The 24,663-nt window shown below is 44.9% G+C and overlaps 3 protein-coding genes across 8 annotated transcripts in view; 1 reads left to right on the plus strand and 2 right to left on the minus strand.

Annotated features, from left to right (window-relative positions):
- Nucleotides 1-455, plus strand: part of GLMN (glomulin, FKBP associated protein) — a 45,113-nt gene extending 44,658 nt beyond the window's left edge. For both annotated transcript variants that reach the window (XM_083157097.1, XM_083157098.1), the window contains exons 18-19: nt 59-141; nt 289-455. In XM_083157097.1, the coding sequence (XP_083013223.1) occupies nt 59-141; nt 289-414 (209 nt within the window). In that variant the 3' untranslated portion in view covers nt 415-455. The remainder of the gene's footprint in view (nt 1-58; nt 142-288) is intronic.
- A 2,331-nt stretch (nt 456-2,786) lies between these two features.
- Nucleotides 2,787-12,862, minus strand: C8H1orf146 (chromosome 8 C1orf146 homolog). Its single transcript, XM_083157099.1, has 6 exons — nt 12,804-12,862; nt 11,363-11,468; nt 10,506-10,599; nt 9,275-9,443; nt 6,968-7,046; nt 2,787-3,026 (listed from the first exon to the last, which is right to left on the minus strand). Exons 2-6 carry the CDS (start codon nt 11,429-11,431, stop codon nt 2,907-2,909), a joined length of 531 nt encoding a protein of 176 aa, XP_083013225.1. The 5' UTR covers nt 11,432-11,468; nt 12,804-12,862; the 3' UTR covers nt 2,787-2,906.
- Nucleotides 12,863-23,081: 10,219 nt separating this feature from the next.
- BTBD8 (BTB domain containing 8) overlaps nt 23,082-24,663 on the minus strand; it is a 97,605-nt gene continuing 96,023 nt past the window's right edge. For all 5 annotated transcript variants that reach the window (XM_083157101.1, XM_083157104.1, XM_083157103.1 and 2 more), the window contains one exon: nt 23,082-24,201. In XM_083157101.1, coding sequence (XP_083013227.1) covers nt 23,756-24,201 — 446 coding nt within the window. In that variant the 3' untranslated portion in view covers nt 23,082-23,755. The remainder of the gene's footprint in view (nt 24,202-24,663) is intronic.

A 24,663-nucleotide genomic window follows, 5' to 3' on the forward strand; every position in this document is an offset into this window, starting at 1 on the left:
CTCTCATCATCCCTGCCTGTCTGAATTATACATTCAACAAGCACATTCTGTTTTTCAGGGTCCCACTCGGAGAAGCCAGTGTGCTGTGTAAGCGCTGGGGGTAATAAGCTTCCTGACATGACTCCTCAGATGCAGCTGCAGGTGTGTTTTGTTTGTTTTGCTGTAGAATGCGTCTTTTCTAGTAGTGCGCTCTTGCCTGTGAGTGATCAGTGTGTACTAGATTCCTCCCAGACCTGGGTAATGTTATTCCGCTTATATAAACAACATTAACTGTTTTTGACATTTTAGGTTCTACAGTCGGCTCTTTTCACATTCGATTTAATGGAAAGTGTCCTCGCCAGAGTCGAAGAGCTCATTGAAGTGAAACTAAAATCTGCACCAGAGGAGAAAATTGGGTCAAGTAAAGATGTTTAGCTTTTCTATTTGGTATTTATTAAATAAATACATTTACTATATTTATAGTTGATTCATTAAATTTGTTATTGTAATCATATTTTATTAACTATATTCTTCTATATTTTCTTAAAGCATCTCAATTACTCAGGAGACTGTAGAATAACAGCTGCAAGGGGTTTTGTAGCCTACGTTACATTGAGTTTTATTTGGGGACCACAATATTCCTTGACGTCAGTGTGGTATTATTCTGGTGCAGTATGTTATAGTACTAATAAACTAAAAACATGAGTTATGCTATATAAACCAATCTCGGGATTGAAAAGAGAAGGCAGCGACTGGAGAGGTGCAGCTGGCTGTGAGTGCGGTAGCCATCGTGGAGCGGTGCAGAGGTACATGCGTGAAGAGAGTAGCCGGGCAGCAGCTCAGATGCTTTTTTCCAATATATTGGGCATGCGCTTTTGGTAATAGATTGGGCAATCCCAGAGAATTTAGAGCCAAATCAAAGGCTCCTACCGATCCTGGGATTGGCCAAAAAACTGTGTGGGTCAAACACTGAACGATATAATTCAGCAACATCATCTGGAGCACCATTGAACATGGAGTCACTGACGATATTGTCAGATTGGAGTGTATGTGTAGACGATCGGGGTGATTGTTAACGATCTGTGGGAGAGCGCATAGTTAACCATATGGCGAGTACACGCTGAAAGAAATGCATGATGTTATGATGGAAATCAGTGTGTGCCCAACATAACCGTGTAGGTTTAGTGATATCCAGGCTTCAGCACAGATAGTTCATAAAAATAAAAAAAAACTGAGGCACTAATTAAGTCACCTGAGCTCAAGCCTGATATCACTAAAATCTGGCCTGTTAGTGTGCCCTGAGGACCGAAGTTGAGAAACCCTGGTCTAGTGGGTTATTTGGTATATTATATCTACAATGTCTAGGTCTACAGACATAAGGTCGACATTCAAAAGGTCCACATGAGTTTTTCATGATTTTTTGGGTGTCTGTCGACATAGGTCGTACAGACACCATGTAAGTGTACCACATCCCCTCGCATGGCTCGCCATGCTTCGGGCACTATTTTATTCTCCCACCACGCGCTAGTGGATGGCAGGGTATGAAATGCCGCTTGTCGGCACATGTCAGCTCTTTTCTCTTTTTCTTTACCCTCATGTTGACTATGTCGACCTTCTGGCTGTCGACCTAGATGCTGTAGATCTAATTACTGCATAACGGTGTAGTGGCATTAAGGAGCCATGAATGCTTCCACACTGTAGAATGTAATCACAGAAAGGCTTCGCGCATGCGCACTACGAGCCGTACGCATTAGCAGGCCTGTATATTCCTAGTCGTGCGATCAGGTCTGAATAACCCCCCAAGTAGAATCCATAGGGTACTGTCTGCTCTGTTTATGATGAAATATTAGCTTGCTGGTATCTCCTATCAATTTTGACTTTCCAAGGTGCTCTTAGGCCTTATGGACAAGCTACACCAAAGTTAGCAGGTCAGATTTTGGATGGTCAGATTCCAAACCCTTCGCTACTTTTGACCAACTCCCCACTATCTAATTGATCAAAGCCCAGCTGGGTCTACAGGAGGCCCTGCTGCAGTGTAAATGGTCTTCAGTGGGCGCCAGCATCTCCATGTGAACCGATGCAAAGGTAGGTCGCCCGGCCTTAACTGTTCCTCCGTCCTGTTCCATGGCATGCAGAGTTGGATGCGTGTAGCACTGATCACCCCTTCAGGCCAGTCACGTGGCTGCGTGCAGGTCCCAGTGGCTCTGGCTGGTCCCATGCATTGGTGGGTGCGTGTGACAGTGCACCCTTCATGCTGTCACATGGTGCGTTGGGAGCATCTGGCAGTGCCCACTTGACTCTGGTTACACTTTTTGGGGCTGAAGTTTATTGGCCCCAGAACCTGCATTAGAGGACTGTATATGTCGAGACAATGTGCAAAGCATATAGAAATGCAAGTTACAGGGCACATAAAAAGGGTGGGTGTGGGAAACCTGCATGCCGTGAGAGTGTGCATTACAATTGTAGGCTGAAGTATAATTTACACATGCTACAGGGCCTGCCAACATGATGTACTAGTGTGTAGTTTGAAAAAATGTATTGTACTCCTTGGCCAACTCTGATACGCTACGTGTGAGCTGGGACGTATACACGTCTGTGAACTGAAGTCCCTGACAGACGATCTGCGCTGGCCATGTCATTCATCCACTGAGTCCATGGTGATTGTACAGCGGCCCGGTGCTGCAGCCGGGTACCTTCTGCTTTTACGCTGGCAAGCTGTTATCTGCTATGTACGATGTATGTGAGACATTTCCTTATTATATAAATATATTTTACTCCGCTCAATTGTGCGCTCCTTGTCGGGTTCCTGAATTTATTTGAATTTTATTTTCTAGTCCATCAACACTGGTAAGAAGCAAACGTATAACATATCCTAGTAGTGCACACAGATACTTTTAATGGTTACACCAACTTGGCTTGAAAGATTTCTAGCATCCACACTGTTCAATCTGGTCAAGGGTTTTCCAGACCGGACTGTTTTCGACAATGTGTGCTTTAGCCTGGAGAAGTCGGTCACGTATGTTTTCAAGGAAAGGTTTGCAAGTAGCCTGTAATAAATTCCATACATTGAGGCATAATTCAGAATAAAGTAGTATACTATATAAAGAGCCTTAAATCCTGTTGGCAAAAGTGAGCTATATAAATAAAACTTACTCTACAGTATATGTTGTGTTTGTATGCAGTTTACTTATCTCTTCCCAAATACGTCTTGTCAGTCTAATATATGTGCAATTATTTTCATGAAATATTATGGTTTATCAACAAGGTCTAGTGTAAGGCCTGGACTTGTATCTGATATAGTAGGGCCATGGAAGAATTCAGAACTAGGTGTGTGCTAGTGGTGCCTTGCCCACAGTAAATCCACACTGTGGTGCATCTGCTGGTACCCAGCTAGTCTGTAGAGCGGGAAACCATCTCTGCAGAGAGACATCCAGCCGGGCGGGCGGGCAGGCAAGCAATTTCAAAAGCCCCATTGAAATCAATGGCTGGCCTCTGATTGGCTGAGAGCCATATGTCACAGTTCTCAGCACAGCAGTGGTTTCCCATTAATTTCACTGTGACTCTAGAAATCTGCTGCTGCTGCCTGTCTCTGCTTCTCCTGGTTACCGGGTTGGCTTCTCTTTCTCTTCAGTAGCCTGGCAGCAACAGGATATCTATCACTACCCTCCCCCTCCCTTGCACCGAGGACTACTCCAATATCACCCCCACCCAGCTGATACTGCCAACACCCACCCATTAAGGAGACTTGTGGCTCCCATAAACTGATGACACTGCCATCTCCTGCTCTGAGGACACCGCCAGCACACCTGCACTGGTGACACCTCCTGCCACAGTAAGTGTACTGTTGGTGTATCTAACCCAAACTATATCCAACAAGCACTAAATCTCACACTGTATCTGACCCGCACTAAATCCCACACTGTATCCGATCCACATTGTATCCAACCCACTATATCCTGCATTGTCTCCAACCCACACTGTACCCCACTCTATAGCTGTATTCCACATTGTATCCAACCTGCTCTATATGCTGCACTGTATCCCAAACTATGTCTAATCTGCACTGTATCTAATCCACTCTATATCCTGCATTGTATCAAACCAACACTGTATCCAAACACTATATCCCACACTGTATCTGACTTGTAGTGTATTCAATGCACACTTTAACTGCCAGTGATCTGACCAACACTGTATCCACCACTGTATCTCAATGAGCACTGTGTTTGTTGGTGCAGTGTAATGTAATCCTGTGGGTGTGCCAGTGCAAGTGTTGTTACCCTTTGTGTGCTGCTGCAATGCAGTGTACCCAGTGTGCAGCTACAATGGAATGTGTACAAGTGCCACTGTGTGTAGTGTAATGTGAATTGGTATTAATATATGGCCACACCCTTTTTGATGAAGCCACACCCATGCATTTAGCCTTCGGCACTCAATGTACCTGTTTTCTGTATGGTTGGGGGGGGGGGCACCAATTTGTTTTGTGGCACAGGGCACCAAAATGTCTAGTTATGGCACAGCCAGAATGAACAGAAGGTATATAAAGCCGAGGTACACTGAGGTGCTCCTCTGTATGTGGATGGGTGCTCAACCGCTTTTACTCTGCAAAAACCCTTGAATTCTGCATAAGCACTGAGCTGCTTGTTATGTTGGGTATGAGTCATTAGGTTGACCACTGAAGGTCGACACGGCTCAGGTTGGCACATGAAATAGGTCAACATAGCTAAGGACAACAGGGTTGGGAGCTCGACAATGGCAAGGTGAGTTTTTCAGAATTTTTTTTGTCCGGAATATCCACGCAGTCAACTTGAACACCATCAAAAAAGAACCGCTGCTCCGGGCACGGTGTCTCGCTGTGCTCGGCCCACTGTTATATTCTCCTTCCACGCCCTACTGCAGTGGTTCTCAACCTCAGTCCTCAAGACCCCACACAGTTCATGTCACCCAGCATGTACTCATTACTCACTGAACCATTTTAAAAGATCCACAGGTGGAGCTAATTATTTCACTTGTGATTCTGTGTAGAGACATGGGAAACGTGCACTGTGTGGGGTCCTGAGGACCAAGGTTGAGAACCGCTGCACTAGTAGATGGTAGGGCATGTCAGCTAAAACACGTGAAAAAGTCATGTCGACCTATGCTCATGTCACCCTTACAACCATGTCGACCTTAGCCACGTCAACCTATTTCATGGGGATGCGGTCATTTGGTCTACAGCATGATGGGCGCCCGTCATTAGGTCGACATGGGAAAAGGTCGAAAGGTCATTAGTTTGACAGGTCATTAGTTGGACAATGTCTAGGTTGACAGTCAAAATGTCGACATGGGGTTTTTCACTGTTTTTTGAGCCGACATGTGCCGACAGGTGGTATTTCATGCCCTACCATCCACTGGGGTGTGGTGGGAGTATGGAATAGTGTGCCGAATGTAGCGAGGCACCATGCAAGAAGCATTGCGAGTGGATGTGGTGCACTTTAAACTGTGTCCATGTCGACTGTGTTGACAGTCGGGTCAAAAAACAGTGAAAAACCCCATATCGACCTTTTGACTGTCGACCTAATGACCTGTAGAACTAATGACCTTTTGCCCTAGAACCATGTCTACCTTTTCCCATGTCAACTTAGACCCATATCAACCTAATGGTGTCGGCCTAATGACTGTCGACCATCATGCTGTAGACCAAATGATCCCAACCCATTTCATGTGTAATGCATGTGAACTTAATGACCGGATAAAGTTATATTGTCACTTTTATTTACAGTCAATGTTATGCCTTCTTGGTTTCTAGATACAGGACACTTCCCTAATATAAAAGAAAATCTCTACATTTAATTACAATAGTCCCAAATGCTACAATCATACACGATTAATAAATTATTCTAAATATTATATTAGTGAAAGGGTTGGTTCTAATAGAGGGTAAACCCGGTGAGGTCTGCTCTATTTTTCTATTAGATTTTGCTTATCGAAGCAAAATCAAATAGAGAGCAAATCAAAATTGAATGCACATTGAATGCTTTTATTAGCATTCGATGCAGATTCGATCCCAATGCGCGCTCCCGTGCAGTGAAAAGTCTTGGAAGGCAAGACTAATGGAAATATAATAGTAGATAGTGCAAATCTAATGTGTTCACTGCTGCATTTGATTCGATCCAGATTCAATTTCAATCTCCTGCCTGAGGGACACTGTGAGATCAAATTGATATCAAATAGCAAATCGAATGCACATCGAATAGTAAATCGAATGGAAAATAGAGAATATCGAAAAAAGGAGGAGAAAAAAAAACTTTAGAACAGGTCGAATAGGCCAAATCTAGTCGAATTGAAAACTGAATCGAACTTAAGGCAGACATTCCCAACCTTTGTCCTTAAGGCACACTAACCGTGCACGTTTTAGTGATAATCAGGCTTCAGCACAGGTGTTTAAAATTCAAATATTTTTTTTCCTGCCAAGAGTTTAAGTTGTGTGAAACAGTCTAAAGGTGCCCATACACAGTGTGAGGGTGCAGTGCGATGCGTGCTCCCGCAGGCATCCCATCGCACAGCACATAAAGTCTCTGCATCCCGTGCTTTTTTAACTGGCTTTGGATTGCATCTAGCTCGAAACGCACAGAAATATTGTACTGTGTATGGGCACCATAAGGGAATATGGTTACTATTAGCCCCATTACTTTTTCAGACCATTAATTTTAGTGTGATGTATTGGGCTATCCTATTAAAAATCACATTTGCGGGCAGGGATAAATTCCCAGACCCATGTGTTATCGTTGCTCTGGAGGGCTGCTTATATTATGCATTGGAAAATGCATGAAGGCAAATAGGATAGTCCCTGGCTAATCTAAATTACTGGTGTTGATATATCTCCCTAAATATACCAGTGCAACCTAGTACACGTTCAATGCAATTTACAAATGAAATAATGTTCCGCAAACGTAAAAGCAAGTAAAATGAAAATAGTAAATGTCCCATACACATATATTAAACTTACCTTTGCTATGGTTAAAATGCTTTTAATTATATCTGCGCTATTATGGGCGGGAATTATTCGCAAATTACTTCCCAGGAATCTATTCAATAGGAAAACATAACGAGTATTTATTATATAGGGATTGATGTGCATAGGAAGCACAGTATGAAAAGCCAACAACAAGGTTATGAAAATGAGCTTAAGACACCTCTAATGAACTCACACTCAAGGGTTTATAACTACTGACAGGTCCTTAAACTAGTATAGCACAGCTAGTATAGTATATAGTACAGCTAGGGAAAGCATCGCCACTTGAAGTTTTGGACATAAACACGATTGGAAGCGCTGGTTTTAGAATGTGATACTTCGTAAATAAACCCCACAGATTCAGTGCGGGTTCTGTTCCAGTAAGTTATTGATGACCTGCAAATTGTGCGCTACAACAGTGATAGAATTTGGCTATTTCACAATAATGCACATATGTAGCCAGTGGCAACAAGCTTAGAGCTGGGAATGCTGCAGGAAGAGGGATATTGCTGTGGTCAGCCCCTGTAATGATTCCTCTGTAGATGCTGCCAGTTCCTGATAAAGAATAGAGAGCAATAAACTTAGCGTGAAGCGGTTTTGCATGTGCTCCGGCTCTCATCCCCAGGAGAGAGACTCCAGTCTCGGCCCAGGGCCCAACTCCATCTCCCAGGCCTCACTGACCCTGCCCAGGCCCCACTGACTCTCTCCCCCCCCCCCCCCCCCCCCTCCAACTCCAGCCCCAGTCCTGACTGACTCTGCCCAGGCTTCGGAACTCTCTCTCTCTTCCCCCAAACCCCCCATCGCCGCCACCACCATCCATGCCGCCCATGGCTCTCCCTACAGAAAGATTCAAGATGGCGCCGCAATGGCTGCCTAGGAACTGTGCACTCAGCCATATGTATCCCGTGTCTCCTGTGTGATAACTGTACTGTCTCTGTTACAACTGTGCTGTCTTTGCTCATACTGTTACCTCATACAGTTACTCACCTGGCTGCTGCAACGACCAGTGGCGCCGCTGATGGCTGCCTAGGCGCTGTGCAGCTTGGCGGGTATGTGTTCCCTGTGTGATAAATGTACTGTCCCTGCTTATATTGCTACCTACCTGGCTGCTGCAACGACCAGTGGCGCTGCCGATGGCTGCCTAGGCGCTGTACAGCTCGGCGGGTTCATGTCCCTTATGTGATAAATGTACTATCCTGCTTATATTGCTACCTGCCTGGCTGCTGCAACGACCAGTGGCGCCACTGATGGCTGCCTAGGCGCTGTGCAGCTTGGCAGGCATGTGATCCCCGCAAGTGATGTCTTAATGCTCTCAATGTTATGCGTTTAATGTCTCAATGGAATGTGTAAAATGTCTCAAAAGGTATGCATGTAATGTGTCGTCGTTCCCCCCATTTCATCCCTGCTTGATGCTGCACTGTAATCCACAAAAAATTCCTAGTGTGCGCAAGCACACATGGCCAATAAAGTTGATTCTATTCTATTCTATTTTAGTTCCCAGACTGCCAACACTTTCCCTAGCTGTGCCCTCAGTCTTCCAGTGCTCCTGGTACATGCACCATCACTACATTAAACCACTAAGTTTCAATTTCCCAGTATCCTCCACTGGCCCACTGCTGCCACAGCTGGGAACACCAGATACCCGAGTCCTGACACCCTAATCCTACTTGATGAGATGCAATACATTCTCACAAAAGCATGGATATTCCATCAATTGAATCACAGGACCTGATGGTTTCCCAATATTTCTGATGGTCAGAATTATCCTGCATGTTTGAACAAAAGCTGCTGGCATTTTATAAAATATATAATTACCCAGCCTAACATTATTCCGCTAATGCCATAAGACCTACAGTATATATAATAGCTATATGACAAAGGTCCTGATTCTGGTTCACTCTCAAAAGCAAATTCTAATGGACAAACCATGTGAACTGCAGGGGGGCAGATGTAACGTGCAGAGAGAGTTGGATTTGGGTGTTATTGTGTTTCTGTGCAGGGTAAATACTGTCTGCTTTATTTTTACACTACAAAATAGATATAAGTTTGAATACACCCACCCAAATCTAAACCTCTGCACATGTTACATCTGCCCCACCTGCAGTACGTATGGTAATGTCCATTAGAGAATTTGCTTTTGCGAACCAGAATCAGGCCCAAAAGTTCTTTGCTATTTGTGGGTGCACAAAATAGCTTACAGCATATGTGTTATCAGAGAATGGCATTTTCTTTTGATCAGTAATGTCTCTGTATTTCTTAATCAAACGATCTTACAAAACATGTCTAGTCATAGATATATACCTCATCTGAATCCCGGACATCAGGTCCCATTCCTCTGGCCCATGGAGAGCGGCCACTATCACTAAGAAGCTGTTTCGATGAACAGATATGAATTGTTGTATTCTAACAAAGACACTTTCTCTCTGCATTCCAAAGAGTTCCTGAGTGGTTGCCAATAAAAAAGCGATGCCTTAATGCAGAGGAAAACAACATTAGCCATAATGTAACCATTAATTACACTGCTCTAATAAAAGATCAAAGGGCTTGATTCAAAGGAAAGGAGAAATGTGGGCCATACATTTAACGGGCAATTCCCCATTCTACCATTTAGCAAACTCCGATGATTGTCAATTTGACAGTGGACCAGAAAAAGTCAGCATATTAAAAATCCCTGACTTATCGATTCCTATCAATTCTGGGTCAGAATTACATATCAAGGATTTCCAGAATATTGGATATTGCAGATTCCCTCTGATCTGGGAATGGGGAATTATCACAATTCATTTTCAATAGATGGGCCCCCTTAAGATCAAAAAAAGAAGAGCAAGATCCTGATATATACTAGGCGAGGTATTCAGGGGTAGATTTATTAAGCTCAGTGAAGTGATTAAGTGCCTGTTTTTTAACACCGGCCAATCAGCTCCTAACTGTGAAGTTACAGGCTTGGTTTGAAAAATGACAGGTAGGAGATGATTGGCCAGTGACAAAAACGAGACACTTTATCACTTAACCGAGCTTAATAAATCTACCCCAAAGTGTTCTGACTGCCGAGTGTTAAGTCTGTGGATTGGCAAAAACTGATATGGTTTGTCAAAAAACTGTGGCAGATTCGGCAATCCATGGCTGAGCCTGTTCCCAACAAAACACTTTCGTCTTTAAAAGACGGACCAGTGTATGGAAGCCTTTAGGTACTGAAATGGGGAGGCCTAGAAATGGGGTGTGACTATGTCCCTTAAATATTGCCTGTCTTTCCTTACACTAAGCAGTACCATCTTCCAAAATTAAGGTAAAGGTAAGTATGGGTGGGATCTGTGGACATAGGCCTGTGTATTTAGTACATGCCTGCCCCTCTTGGGCACCAGTGCCCATGCTTGCTTAATTATAACTGTATGTAGCACAAGCCAGCAGTTGTACTGGTTAATGCTGCATTTAGGTACACATTCCAGTTAATGTCTGAGCATTCCTCATACACTCGTTGTTGTTTTTTTACAAGATAGTTAATGTTCTAGTAATGCGCACGGGACTAACATACCAGAAAGAGGAAAAATAACACATCCACTTTGCACAGTGTCTGAAAACCGAACTTTATGTTGTTGGCTCAACAATGAAGCGGTCACTTCATGGTCCTGTGAAAAGGAACATAATGGTATGCAGCATGAAAACCCATTCGTGGTATATCACTAGGCAGTTATCATGACATCCATGATTCCCAGCACTGGGCCTTGCAGAGTAAAGGATTTCAGGGGCAGATGTATTGAGCTGATGATAAAGGGGTCCATTTATCATATAATATTTGTATCCCCTGAATGTATCTAGGAGGGAACGCAGCGCTGCGATTCCTCCTGCCCCGCTCGCAGCTCCATAGGTTACTATGGGGGATGTTACTATGGGCAATGTATCACTATCGTCAGCATTGCCTCAGGTCCCGCTGGTACCACCATTCTTAGATGGCGGTAGCCCATTGTAGCCTATGAGCTACAGACCACACTGATGGCAGGGCAGTGCAGTCAACAAGGGTCAGCACTAACTGTGCATGCGCAGACCCCCGACACCCAGCTAAGGAGATCACAGTGATGGGCACCTTTCAGAGCCCTTGAGGCTTCAGGGACATACATTCGGCCAATAGGATTGCATATTGCAATGTTATCCTGGGTGGTAGACCCCACCCAGATTACACTGCATATACGATAATATTGTAAATGGGCCCGATTGTGGAAGGTGATAACGCAGCAGCCAATCAGCTCATAATTGTCACTTTTCAAAGCCAGTCTGTAACTTGACAAGTAGAAGCTGATTGGCTGGTGCATTCTAACCTGCCACTTTATCACCAGGCTTAATGTATCTGGCCAAAGGTGCATTTGTTACAATGACAGCATAAATGCACAATACCTGCAAGGAGGTGCTCACAATAACAGTGGTTCTCCAGGCCTCAGTCTTTTTTGGAGCCGAATTGGCCATTTTCTGCAGTCAGCTGCAGGGGATATTAAAATACTTTCTGTGGAATAGATCGATAGAGATAGATAAAATTAAATAGAGCAGCTTTACTGAGAGTTGAATGTTGCCCATAGTAACAAATCAGTTTCCTTATCATTTATCTAGCACCTCCTAGAAGAGAATATATAGAATCTCATTGGTTGCTATGGGCAACATCCCCACTCCTATAAAGTCGTACTTCAGTAAGTATACCTCAGAGTCTGTGGGAGGAGATGAAACTAGAAGTGGAAACCGCTATATTGTATGTGACTAATGCAGTAGAAGAATAAATTAGGCGATGATGTGCACAACTACATATACATTGGAGGAACATCAGAAAGTAAAGCTGTGTACACACGGGAAAAGCGATTGGAGTGTGCACCGGCGATAAATCGCCGGGTGCGCACTCCCGTTTTCAGCCCCCTAATGGTCGCTGGTCGGAGGTGACTGCTCCTCCGAGCAGCGACTTCCCCTGCCTCTTCTCCCGGCAGTGTGTCATTTTCATCAGCGACCATCTCTGGTTGCAGATGAAAACGGGACACTGAGCAATATATTGCCAGCGATCATATTGCTCCGTGTGTACACAGCTTTACATAGATTCACCAGGACCTGGCAGAAAGAAACCACAATTAGCATATAACCAGGCATTACTAGGTGAGTGACTGTGCTTTTATTTGTTCTTGGGGAGATTGTCATCTCCCTCATTGTTCATGTGAATTACTGATCTACTGCTAGCTGGTCAGATGGTGTGCTCAGGGCAGTAGATAGAATGGCCGGGCCCAGGTAATGGCCATGTCCTAATCACGGCATGGCCATTCACCCTTAGAACAAAATACAGAAAAAAATCATGCTTTAAGCACCTCCCTGGCCACACTGCACCCCAGCACACAGGAAGGTAATGGAGGGAGGACCTGGGCACCTACATCAGGCCTGGTCCCAGTAATTAGTAGCCCCTCCTCTTAGCACCCCTGGGGGTGTACACCTGATATGCCTGAGAGCAACATCGTTCACAGTTGATGTCCAATATAGCATACTTGCCTACCTGACCATCTCCATGCGGGAGAAAATGCTCTGTTCCTGTGCTTCCCTGGTAATATATGCTTGCCATCACCTGTGGTGAAACACCTTTACCTAGCTCCCCACAGGTGATGGCAATCCTACATTACCAGGGAAGTCCTGGAACAGAGCATTTTCTCCCGCATGGAGAGGGTCAGGTAGGCAAGTATGCAATATATCTCTGTAGATATGCCAATGGCTGTGGTATGTACCCAGCACTAGCCACAGCTGCTGGGCTTGGCAGCAAGCACCCGGAGTCTCCACTGAGTCAGGCAGGGGGTGACAATATTGCAACACTAACCTGTGGACACTGCTGCAGCTGCCCAGGGGGAGGCCAGGGTGTGCACAGGTCACATGCACACTAGCAGCAGGGGGCGGGGCTGAGGCTGCAGGTTCTCTCTCAGCACTGAGGGATGGCTGATGCAGTCTCTCTGACTGACACACTGTTTTTATCTCATATCTCTAAAATAGATATAAAAAAAAAACTTGCAAAGGATTTCCACTACTCCCTTATCTGAGGCAAGTAGTTTCAGAGGGAATTTACCTCAGATTCTGAGGTAAAAGCTCCATCTTTTAAATTATGACAAATATGTTGCTATTCAAAATAAAGAATGAAAAACAAATAATATGAATTGATGTTAATATACACAGTTTGGATTGATAGCTTCTCACTCAAGAGGTTTCTACAATAGTCCGCAATCATAGTGACCATTCCACAGTGTGGTAATTAATAAAGAGGTTTTTCATGTGGCTATATGAATTGAGACATCTATATATGTTATAGGCTTGGTGGAGCCTTTACTTTATCTGCAACATCTATTACTATTCTTGTTACATAGAGAACTATTGTTACAGATCTGGACATAAATGGTTACTTGTAACTAATGTAGGTACACCAGAACGACCATGATCGTCCTTGAAGTCGTTGGATGGTTGCACAATGGATTGAAGTACACAATCTGTCCCCAATCCAATGTATAGGACGAATCTTTAGTACAGCTGGCAAAATCTCCAAAGCAGCCCAATGACCGGCGGGGATGCGCATCGGATCGGAATCACATTGAAAACATGCACAATTCTGCTCTCTTTACATACAATCGCTTGTAAGACACATTGAAATTGGGGGAAATGAGCCCAAATCGTTCTGGTGTGTACCCAGCATTAGTGACTCATATTGCACATTCCAAGATTCTAGCACTACTTGGACACATACCCACCGGGCAGCTTTCATATTCCCCTTGAGATTAGAGGCTTTTGTGAATTTCCTTTGTGGATTTATTAGAGAACAATATCAGTGCACTGATACACCCAAATCAGTATTTGTAACCAACCCCATCACTGTGTTTGTTCCTTGAAGTGTGTGTTTTTATACATTGATAAATAAGAGGTATATTTTATGTATCACATTCTCTCTCTTTGGTGCATCGCACTGGGACAAACCTTTTCTTTTTTGCTGATTGGTGTAAAACTAGAATACTGACCATTTACTGAGGATACTCTGCCCGGCCGGATTCAGTATTGAATCCCGGCGGTCGGGATCCCGGCGTTCAGAATCCCGACGCCGGAATCCCGACAGCCGAAATGCCGACAAGGGGGGGGACGTGGATCGCCCCCCCTTGCGGGCTCGCTGCGCTCGCCACGCAGCGGGCCCGGTGCCACGCTACGCTCGGCACGCTAATTTATTCTCCCTCCAGGGGTGTCGTGGACACCCACGGAGGGAGAATGTGTCGGCATTTCGGCGGTCGGGATTCTGAACGCCGGGATCCCGCCCTGCCTACTGTACATACGGAATATGGTCACTAGGCCAGCCCTATAAAGGTCAACATACATTAGGTTGACAGGGTTTAGGTTAACATGGCTAAAGGTCGACAGGGTCAGAAGGTTGACAGTGAAAAGGTCGACATGAGTTTTTCACGTTTTGTTTAGCCGACTTGTGCCGACAGGTGGTATTTCATACCCTACCATTCCCTACGGTGTGGTGGCAGAATATAATATAACTGTGCCGTGTGCAGGGTGGCACTGTGCCCGAAGCCATGCGAGGAGACGCGGTACACTTAGACGGTGCCAATAAACATGACTCATGTCAAACTCGCCATTATCGACCTAATGCTTGTGCCGACCTTCCGACCCTGTCAACCTTAGGCACGTCGACCTATTTCAGGTGTCGATCTAAGCCCTGTGGACCTCCAGTGGTCGACCTGCAATGAGTCGACCTTATGACATATGTTAGGCAAAAAGTCAGACAAGTCTCTTTCCACTTCAGTTTATTCTTTCCCACGTCTCACCTTCTATTCTGGACAACCCTTAAGGTACCGGTATTTAAAAATGCATTAATCATTTTCTCAGTGCAAACCGATGTTTCATAACCTCCAATGGAAAAATTCTCACCCTCCAATGCTCTCAGCCCTTTAGAAAATAAGGGTTTTGTAAAACCAGAATATGAAATCAGTACCTTTCGTGATTTCTTTAGCTTTTTCCAAAGTGTTTGGAAACCATGGTTTGCCCAATTTAAATCATAACAATTATTTTCCTTAATTTACTAGTCCTTACAATGGTCCTGTCATCTCATTTCTTTTTTAACTCCCTTGCATTCCATACTTCTATCCTTTTGATACCACTTCCTATAGCAGCCTCTTCCTTCTGCCCTAGCCTGGTGCCCAGAGCTAAGCACTTTGTTAAATGTCATCACTTACCTGCACAACTGGAATAAGAGATTTCAAAGATGCTTCTGAATAGCTCCAATGGCTTCTGCTGAAGAACAAAACTTGTTTCCCTCTTCCATTATGTGAAAGCCTCAATGAAATGATTATTTCAAAGAAACATGTAAAAGGACGATTTAAAAAAAAAAAAAAAAAAAAAAAACGGCCGAATTCGCACTTCTTTCCTAAATCGCCAACTTAATGGGATGCGAATTGCGACAAAAATCGCACTTTTTGCCGTGAATTCGCACATTCAGAAGTGGCGATTTCTCAATTCGCATCCAGATGTTTTGCCATCGAAAAATATACCAGAAAAATACCTGGCCGGCCAGACTCTCTACTGACATGTTCAGATGAACAATTAAATACAAAGACTGCTAGTTCTAAACATGATTAGAATAAGCAACGGTAAGGAAGAAAGGTTACTAACGAGAGGCTTAACAGTTATTGGGGTTTATTTGTTATGCCAAGAGCATTATGTTAAGGTCCCAAGGAGGAACATGTGGAGGCAGCATATAAAGTTTTTTAGGTACTTATGTTATATCTGGGCTCCCGTTTTTCTTATGAGACCACGTCCCCTCGCAGGGCTCGCTGCGCTCGCCACGCTTCGGGCACGGTGGCTCGCGGCGCTCGCCACACTATATAAAATCAACTCCATGCGTAGTTGGATAGTAGGGGTAGGAAAAAATGGGGTGCATTTAACATGGGAGCCCAGATAATACATAAGTACCGTTTTTTATGCTGCTTTCCCACTGCCTACACGGGTAATGACCCGTTTTTTTTAAACGGGTCTTTAAACGGGTAAGAGCCATAAAGACCCGTTCCCACTGCAGCTTTTAAACGGTAAATTACCGTTTAAAAGCTGTTTTTGTCACATTCACACTTACCCGTTTAAAAACCTGTTTAAGCAGTGTAAAGATGGGGGGGTTTAAAAAAAAATGGCGTGGGTTCCCCCCACTGCCGTAACCAGCACCAGGCTGAAAGAGCCGGGGCTGGTAATAAAAAATCAGGAAACCCGGCAAATAGGGGTTCCCTGATCTTTTAAAACCAGCCCCAGGCTCCAGGTCCGGGGCTGGTTCCCAAAATACAGGGGAAAAAATGAGTAGGGGTCCCCCGTATTTTAAGAACCAGCCCCAGGCCAAACCAGCCAGCTATGTAATGCCACAGCCGGGGGGGAGACTTTTTATACAAGTCCCCCCGGCCAAAGCATTCAGCCCTCTGACCGGTCAGCCTGGCCAGGGGCCCTGGAGGAGTGGGGACCCCCCCAATGAAGGGGTCCCCCCCTCCAGGACTTACCTGACCAGGCTGAAGCCTGGTGCTGTCCCCGATGCCCCTGTGCGGTGGGCATCGGGCTGATGGAATGGTGTAAAAAAAATAGAATAAAAACTATTGTCTTTTACTGTGGAACTATGAGTCCCAGCAAGCCTCCCCCGCAAGCTGGGACTTGGGAGAACCACAAGTCCCAGCCTGCGGGGCATTAAAGAGCCCGCTGGAACTTGTTGTTCCACAGTAAAAGAAAGAGTACAATAAACACACTGACACACGTGAAAAATAAAAGTTTAATACATACACAGCCCACACATACTGATACTTACCTATCTTGAGCCCGTAGGTAACCCTGGTCCTGATCTGTGTCGGCGTCTGTATCCATGTCGGCGATGGCGTCCGGAGTCCGACGAAATCCATGTGGGAACCTATTGAAGGAAACCATACTCACCTGTCCCAGGGCGACGTAGTCCAGGGAAGGAGTTTTTGCAAAATAACAAACCGACACGCGAACCAAGGGAACAGCTGAGAGCCGCACGGTGTTTGTGTACATCGTGCGGCTCCGCCTCCCGAATGCCGCTATTGGCCGCCTTGCGGCTCCTGATTGGCCGCTAGGTGGCCAATAGCGGCATTCGGGAGGTGGAGCCGCACGATGTAAACAAACACCGTGCGGCTCTCAGCTGTTCGCTTGGTTCGCGTGTCGGTTTGTTATTTTGCAAAGACCCCTTCCCTGGACTACGTCGCCCTGGGACAGGTGAGTATGGTTTCCTTCCATAGGTTCCCACATGGATTTCGTCGGACTCCGGACGTCGACAGGGATGCAGACGCCGACACAGACCAGGACATCAGGACCAGGGTTACCTACGGTCTCAAGATAGGTAAGTATCAGTATGTGTGGGCTGTGTATGTATTAAACTTTTATTTTTCACGTGTGTCAGTGTGTTTATTGTACTATTTCTTTTACTGTGGAACTACAAGTTCCAGCGGGCCCTTTAATGCCCCGCAGGCTGGGACTTGTGGTTCTCCAAGTCCCAGCTTGCGGGGGAGGCTTGCTGGGACTCATAGTTCCACAGTAAAAGACAATAGTTTTTATTCTATTTTTTTTACACCTTTCCATCAGCCCGATGCCCACCGCACAGGGGCATCGTGGACAGCACCAGGCTTCAGCCTGGTCAGGTAAGTCCTGGAGGGGGGGGGACCCCTTCATTGGGGGGGTCCCCACCAGTGTTCCCTCTAAGCTGTGCGCGCGCACACAACTCGATGAGTTTGCGCACAGACATTACAACAGAGCGCACAAAGCAGCAGTGGTGCCTTTTTGCAGTTGTGGACTCAATTAATGTGTGTTTCACCCATTAACTACATTGTGTGCTGTGTTTTGAATGTTTAAAATCATTTTTAAATAAAGTTAACACAAATGCTGAACGTCATTTTCCAGTTATATATAAGTGACGCACAAAAATTTTAATTTCCTTCCAAAGTTGCACAGCCAAAATCTTTTGCCGCACACAGCCTTCGTAAAATTAGAGGGAACATTGGTCCCCACTCCCCCTGGCCAGGCTGACCGGTCAGAGGGCTGAATGCTTTGGCCGGGGGGACTTGTATAAAAAGTCTCCCCCCCAGTGACGTGCGGTGAGGTCAGCCACTGGTGAGGCTCTGATTGATACCAAGCACCCTGATATTGACAGAAGACTTCATAGGAGACATTTTCTCAGTCTTTGAAGGAATACTGATATATATATATATATATATATATATATATATATATATACACACATCCAGTATTAGGTTCAGTGGTGCCAAGACTGTCTGACTGGTCTGCCCCTGGTGCATCGTTCCTTGACCCTGCAATCACCTTTAAACAGCAGCAGCCAGTTATCACAGAACAGCTGAGTGCACCCAGCAGGGGCGTAACAAGAACTTTGTGGGCCCCATAGCAAAAAAAAATTTAAGGGCCCCCCCAACTCAGGTCTTCGCTAGAGTTGGCATGTCTAGAGCCGCGCAGGAGATATAATGATGCTTATCATTTTTACATTGGCCCAGCATGCAACCCACTCCTCCATGAGTACTTTTTAATCACAGTAACATTATTACATCAGTTTTGGACAGTGGCGGGCAGGGTGGGGGGATTGGGGTCACCTGGACTGCATGTTTCACTTACTGTGCCTCTGTCAGTTGCAGAGGGGTAGGACTACGTATTTACATGTCTAATCTCTCTCATATTGGCATTTCTTTCTTTCTCCCTCGCTCTCGATTTTACTCATTCTCACTCTTTTACACACATTCTCTCACATACTATCTTTGTATTTCATTCTGTCTCTCATATATACATCCATACACCGCCACTCTCATATATATACTCTGCCTCTCACATACATACAGAGCCTCTACGCTCATATATACATCCAAACAATGCCTCCTACATACATATATTCATACACTGCCTCTAACATACGTACATACATCCATATACTGCCTTCCTCATACATACATACATACATACATACATAAATATATACGTCCATACACTGCCTTTAATATACATATGTCCATATACTGCCTTCCTCATACATATATACATACATAAATATATATGTCCATACACTGCCTTTAATATACATATGTCCATATACAGTACATATATAAATATGTCCATACACTGCCTCTACAATACATACATACAAACATACATATGTCCATATACTGCCTCCCTCATACATACATACATACATACACACATACATACATAAGTCCATAACCTGCCTCTAACATACATAAATACATCCATACACTGCTCCCCACATACATACTGTATATATGTCCACACATCCATATATACATCTATATATACTGACTACACACCCCTGTGCCAAGGAACACTGAGACTGATAGCACGTTGTATGAAGAGTGACTCCAGGGAGCCACTACTCCTGACACCACAACCAACAACAAAGGGCAGCTTACCCCTGGTGTTGCTGCCATCTCCCTGCTCCTGGTCAGGGTCCCTGTCTCTCCACTGCCGACAGCTCAGCACTCCTGAATGGGGCCCTGCTGCAGAAGGTGCTGGCTGGTGGACATCGCGCTGCTGCTTGTGGGGGGTGGCTACTGACTCCGCTTGCCAGCGTGCTCCTCTCCTGGAGCTGCATGTATGAAGTTTTATTAGTGCCGCTGGGATGTGTGTAACCGGAGCCGTGGTCGTGAAGTGTGTCCCCCATATCCGCGGCCGTGAACTGTCCCCCATATCCGGTTAGTGCCTCTGTGTCGGCCGGGTAGTGTCCCCTGGTCCGCAGGCCCAACAAGCTACCCCCTGCACCACCTCTCGGGTTAACGCCGCCACTGCCCGCTCCCACCGCCTCCGCTGCCGCTACTATCGCCGCCGCTGCCCACTCCCACCGCCGCCGCTACTATCGCCGCCACTGCCCGCTCCCCCCGCTACTATCGCCTCCGCTGCCCGAAATGCAGGTAATACCTTATGGGGAGGGGGTGTCTGGTTATGAGTGCCCCCCGGCTGGTCCAGCTGCTGCAGGCTGCTGTGATCACGGAAGATAGGGCTGGCTCAGTCTGAGAGCGGATACAGGCTGTCAGTGTATGACAGCCTGTATCTGCTGTCCTATCACATCTGTCTCAGTGACAGCCCTGTCATTGAGGCAGATGTGTCGATGCCGCTTCCACGTTGTTTTCTAATGGGCTTTTCAGCCTCTTTTTGTGCTCATCCTAAGGTCTGCCCCCCCCGCTGCTGTCAATTTTTAATTGTCAGCAGGAGGCACAGCTCCCGATGCCTCCCAGCCTGCCCACAGTGTCCCACCACATAAATTATTTAAAAAAAATTACAAATAAGATATTTATTGCACACTATATGTGTTTTAAATATTTTTGTATTTTTTTTAAATCATTTATGACAGGTGAGGCACTGCCTCCCCTGACTGCACGTCCCTGCTCCCCCCAGCTGTGGCATTACCCTGCTGGCTGGTTTGGCCTGGGGCTGGTTCTTAAAATACGGGGGGACCCCTACTCATTTTGTCCCCCGTATTTTGGGAACCAGCCCCGGACCTGGAGGCTGGTTTTAAAAAATCAGCGAAGCCCTATTTGTCGGGTTTCCTGATTTTTTTAATACCAGCCCCGGCTCTTTCAGCCTGGTGCTGGTTACGGCAGTGGGGGGGACCCCATGCCGTTTTATTTTTAACGGGTAAAAGTGGTGCCCCTTTCCCACTGCCAAAAAAACGGCTTTTAAACGGGTAAAACTCTGCTTTTTACCCGTTTAAAAAAAAAACGGTATTTTTAACCGGGTAAAGCAACCTGGAGCTTTCCCACTGCAGCTCTACCCGTTTAAAAAGGCTACAAAAAAACGGCAAATTACCGTTTAAGAGCTGCAGTGGGAAAGGGGAATTAAAAAGCAACAATCATTTACACTGCAAAATCAAACTAATTTAGCAGTGTAAATGATTGTCGCTTTAAAAAAACTGGAGATTTCTTACCAATTCTCTCACTTTCTGAATCTCTCATCTTATTACATTTCCCCCATGATTTCTACTGGCTTCCCTGAGGGCTCAGGTTTTAGCACTTGGTTTCCTTTAATAGTAAGTCAGAGGCTATTTCAGAGGTGCAGCCCTAACTTACTATTAAAGGAAACAAAGTGCTAAAACCTGAGCCGGGTTTCCTCCTTTGTTGCCAGGCCCTTACTGCAGATTTCTTCAGTTCATGTTATTTGTTTCTTTCGGCCTTTAGTATGGTCTTCAGCAAGTGAAATTCATGCTCAATTAAGTTGAGATCATGTGATGGTCATTGCAGAATTTTCTGCTTCTATGCCTTAAAACTCCAATATGTTTTGGGTAATTGGGTTGCCAGTCCTCGGTGTGTGGTGTCAGGCCGAGGATCCACACAGGTTGCGTATGTAGATGACGCAGCTCTCCGGCACCCTCACTGCAGCCAGTAAGCTGCGTCATCTGTGCCCGCCGTCTGTGTGGATCCCCGGCCTGCACCAAGGACCAGCAACCGGGGGTGTGGACTCTCCATCTCATGCCTGCCTCCGCCGCCTGCCCACCTCCTCCCCACACAAGAAAATGCAGGGACTTTTCTGGTGTGAAAGGGGCCAACCCGGCATGATTCCTGGGCCATATTCCGGGGTGAGTCCCTGCATTTTCTGGCATAAAAGGGGTATCCGTGTCATTGCATACCATCACACTGCTTTCACTGTGTTTTACAGAAGATTTGGTATGCTTCGATTTACGAGCTATTCCAAGCCTGGGCCATACATTTTTTATTTCCATCATTCTTATACAGCAGTGGTCAGGAAACTCGGTCCTCATTACCCCACACAGTGCATGTTTTGCTGGTAACCCAGCAGGTGCACAGGTGTACTAATTACTCACAGACACATTTTATAAGGTCTGCAGGTGGAGGTAATTATTTCACTTGTGATTCTGTGAGGAGACCTGCAAAACATGCAATGTGTGGGGTAATGCGGACCGAGTTCCCTGACCTCTGTTATACAGGATGATCTTTGTTTCCTCTGACTATGAATGCTGTTCCAGAAATAGACTGGAATTCATTTTTTTCCAAAGTGTAATATGGTCTTTCTAATTTGTTACGAATGGTTTGCACCTTGTGATGAACACTCTGTATTTGCTTTTTTTTTCTTTTAAAGACTTCTCTTCATGGTAGACTGATAATAATATCCCTACCTCCTGGAGAGTGTACTTCATTTTCTGGATATTGCGAAGTGCCTCGTCTTTCCAAAGAAAAGGATCATCCCCCATTGTTGTCTTCCGTGGATGTCCAGGCCTTTTTGTGTTGCTAGCTCAACACACGCTCCTCTGTGACATTTCCCGATGGGAGGGGTGGGGGGAGCAGATGCAGCATGTCCTCTCTTTCCCTGAGTGGGTTTCCTACACGCCGGTCTGCCACCCGCACCCCTGCTAAGCAGTGACCAAAGGCGACAGGCTCAGGGATGTTTGCAGCGGCTCGGGAGGACTCGGGCGCCTGAACTCCTGAGTGCTCCCAAGTCCCCCCCCCGAGCCTGCCACCTGCTCCCTGCAACTAATGGCGGCAGAGGAGCTCCGGAGCAGAGAGGTGAGGGGGAGCGACGGGAGAGGAGGTGAGGGGTGCCCAGACAGGTGATGCGTCAGTGGTGCTCAGCTGCGGGCACCACTGGCGCACACCTTGATATAAGTGGTATGGCCAGAAATTTTCTGAGACGCTGAGCCTGGAAAATTTCCGGACATACCACTCAAGTGGTTAAGTTGCATACTAGCACAAATCTGCACAGCTGGTATACAGCTTGTGATGCCAATGCGTGCCCCGTGGGATCTGCATTGCAAGCCAATTTTGACTATATTGTATACAGTCTAGTGTTCTAGTATAGTCAAAATCCCAAGTAAATATAGTCAAACTTAAGGTAAATGTAGTCATATGTATGGTTCTGGGCTCCGGGGTGTTCAAGGCAAATTGCATAGTCAAATTCATACCTAGCCAAAATCTCACTGTGTGTATGCACTAAGTTACACTATGTTACAGTATATGTAAAAATACATTTAAAACAAATCTCTTGCTGCTAATCCCTGCTAATCCCTATTTTAGATAAAAAAAAGTTAATAATAAAAAAAACCATGGACTACAGATGGCGGTAACATTTTCAATTCACTTTTATTTTCATTTTGGCCTGGTTAAGGCATTGGGAAGCAAATACCGTGATCATTTTATTACACAGCATTCATACTAAATCCAATATCTTCAAAGACAAACCGTTTTATTACCGAGTACCTCAGAAAAATGACATGCTCATGTTTGCTTAAGCAATCAATTAATGGAAAAAAAAAAAAAAACAAGTTTTCTTGGCACATATTGTACAGTTTAAGTTATTTTAATCCTTAACCTATGAAAATAGATGTATTGTGAGGAGACATTTTTGCAACGTTAAACTCCGGTGTTAGTTATTATGTAGCACACCTTGGAAGAAAGTTGGTTTGCAAGACTTGAGAAATCATTGATGCATTTGCTGCATTGTCTTTATAGAATATATACACTCTTGTGGTAAAAGATTTTGTGTTTTTCTCTTTTTTTTGTAAAAAAATTAAAATAAAAAAATGGATTCTTGCATAATTGCCATATGTCTTTACAAGCCGAGTGGTTTCATCTACACACAGCCAGAAAATTGTTTCTATCGTAACCAGTTTAATACAATTCAATTGACTGATCTGACTGCTTATTTAAATGAACAATATTTAACTATTCCCAGCAACAAATTCTGGTGAAGACTGTGGGGAAAATAGAGTGCAGAAACGAGAAGACTTATCTAATGATGGGTTTCTAATTCAAGGATAGTCCATTCTCCATGGGGGGAGGAACTCTCGTCAGGAGAAAAACTAGTCACTGTGACACTTGTAGAGTCCTCAAATGGAGATGACAGATCCCCCCATGCTTTGCCCTGAGATTTTGAATTCTCTCTAGCTAAAAGTAATGTTTGATTGATTAGGTACTGTGCTAGACTGAGATCCTCAGGGACGGAGTTTATAATATCAACATCTGATCCATGATCAGCTAGCAGCTGCCTTAGCAGTGTCCAGTCCCTCTCTACAAACTGCTGATCTTCAAATTCAAATTCCATTAGTCTAGCTTCGTTCTTCAGTCTCTGTTCAATTCCTTCGCCAGGATCCATCTCATATATAGGAGAAAGGGACTTTGGAGGACGCTGGTCATACATGCAGGATTGTGCCAATGAGTCAATATCATCTATGTGCCCTGAAATAATTCATAATACTGTACATTGTAAAATATGCTCTGACCCCAGAGTCACTGAAGACTAACATGATCATTAAAACATGGGGTACGCAGACATTTCACAGACATTTATACTATATACTCATTTTTAAACAGATTAAGTGAAGCAGCAGCGTAATTGTAAGAAACAAATATATGGAATTTCTGATACAGAAAATTGGTAAGTAGACATTAAAATAAAAGGGTGGCACACAATGTTATAACCCATGTATCAGTTCTTTCTATATCTTTAAAATATGTAAATAATAAATGTGATTATAACACCTTCCCTAAAAATGAAGTTAAGGGCCTAGAGCTTAGAATGGTAGGGGAACATAAATTTTTTCATGAAGAACAAACAATAGGGTTTTATACCTCTCAGCAGATACACCTAAGTTGACTGACCATTATTTTACATGCTATCTGCTTGTACGACTAGGTCTA

The sequence above is a fragment of the Crinia signifera genome, chromosome 8, assembly GCF_055691185.1.
Source record: "Crinia signifera chromosome 8, ASM5569118v1, whole genome shotgun sequence".
NCBI classification, from domain to species: domain Eukaryota; kingdom Metazoa; phylum Chordata; class Amphibia; order Anura; family Myobatrachidae; genus Crinia; species Crinia signifera.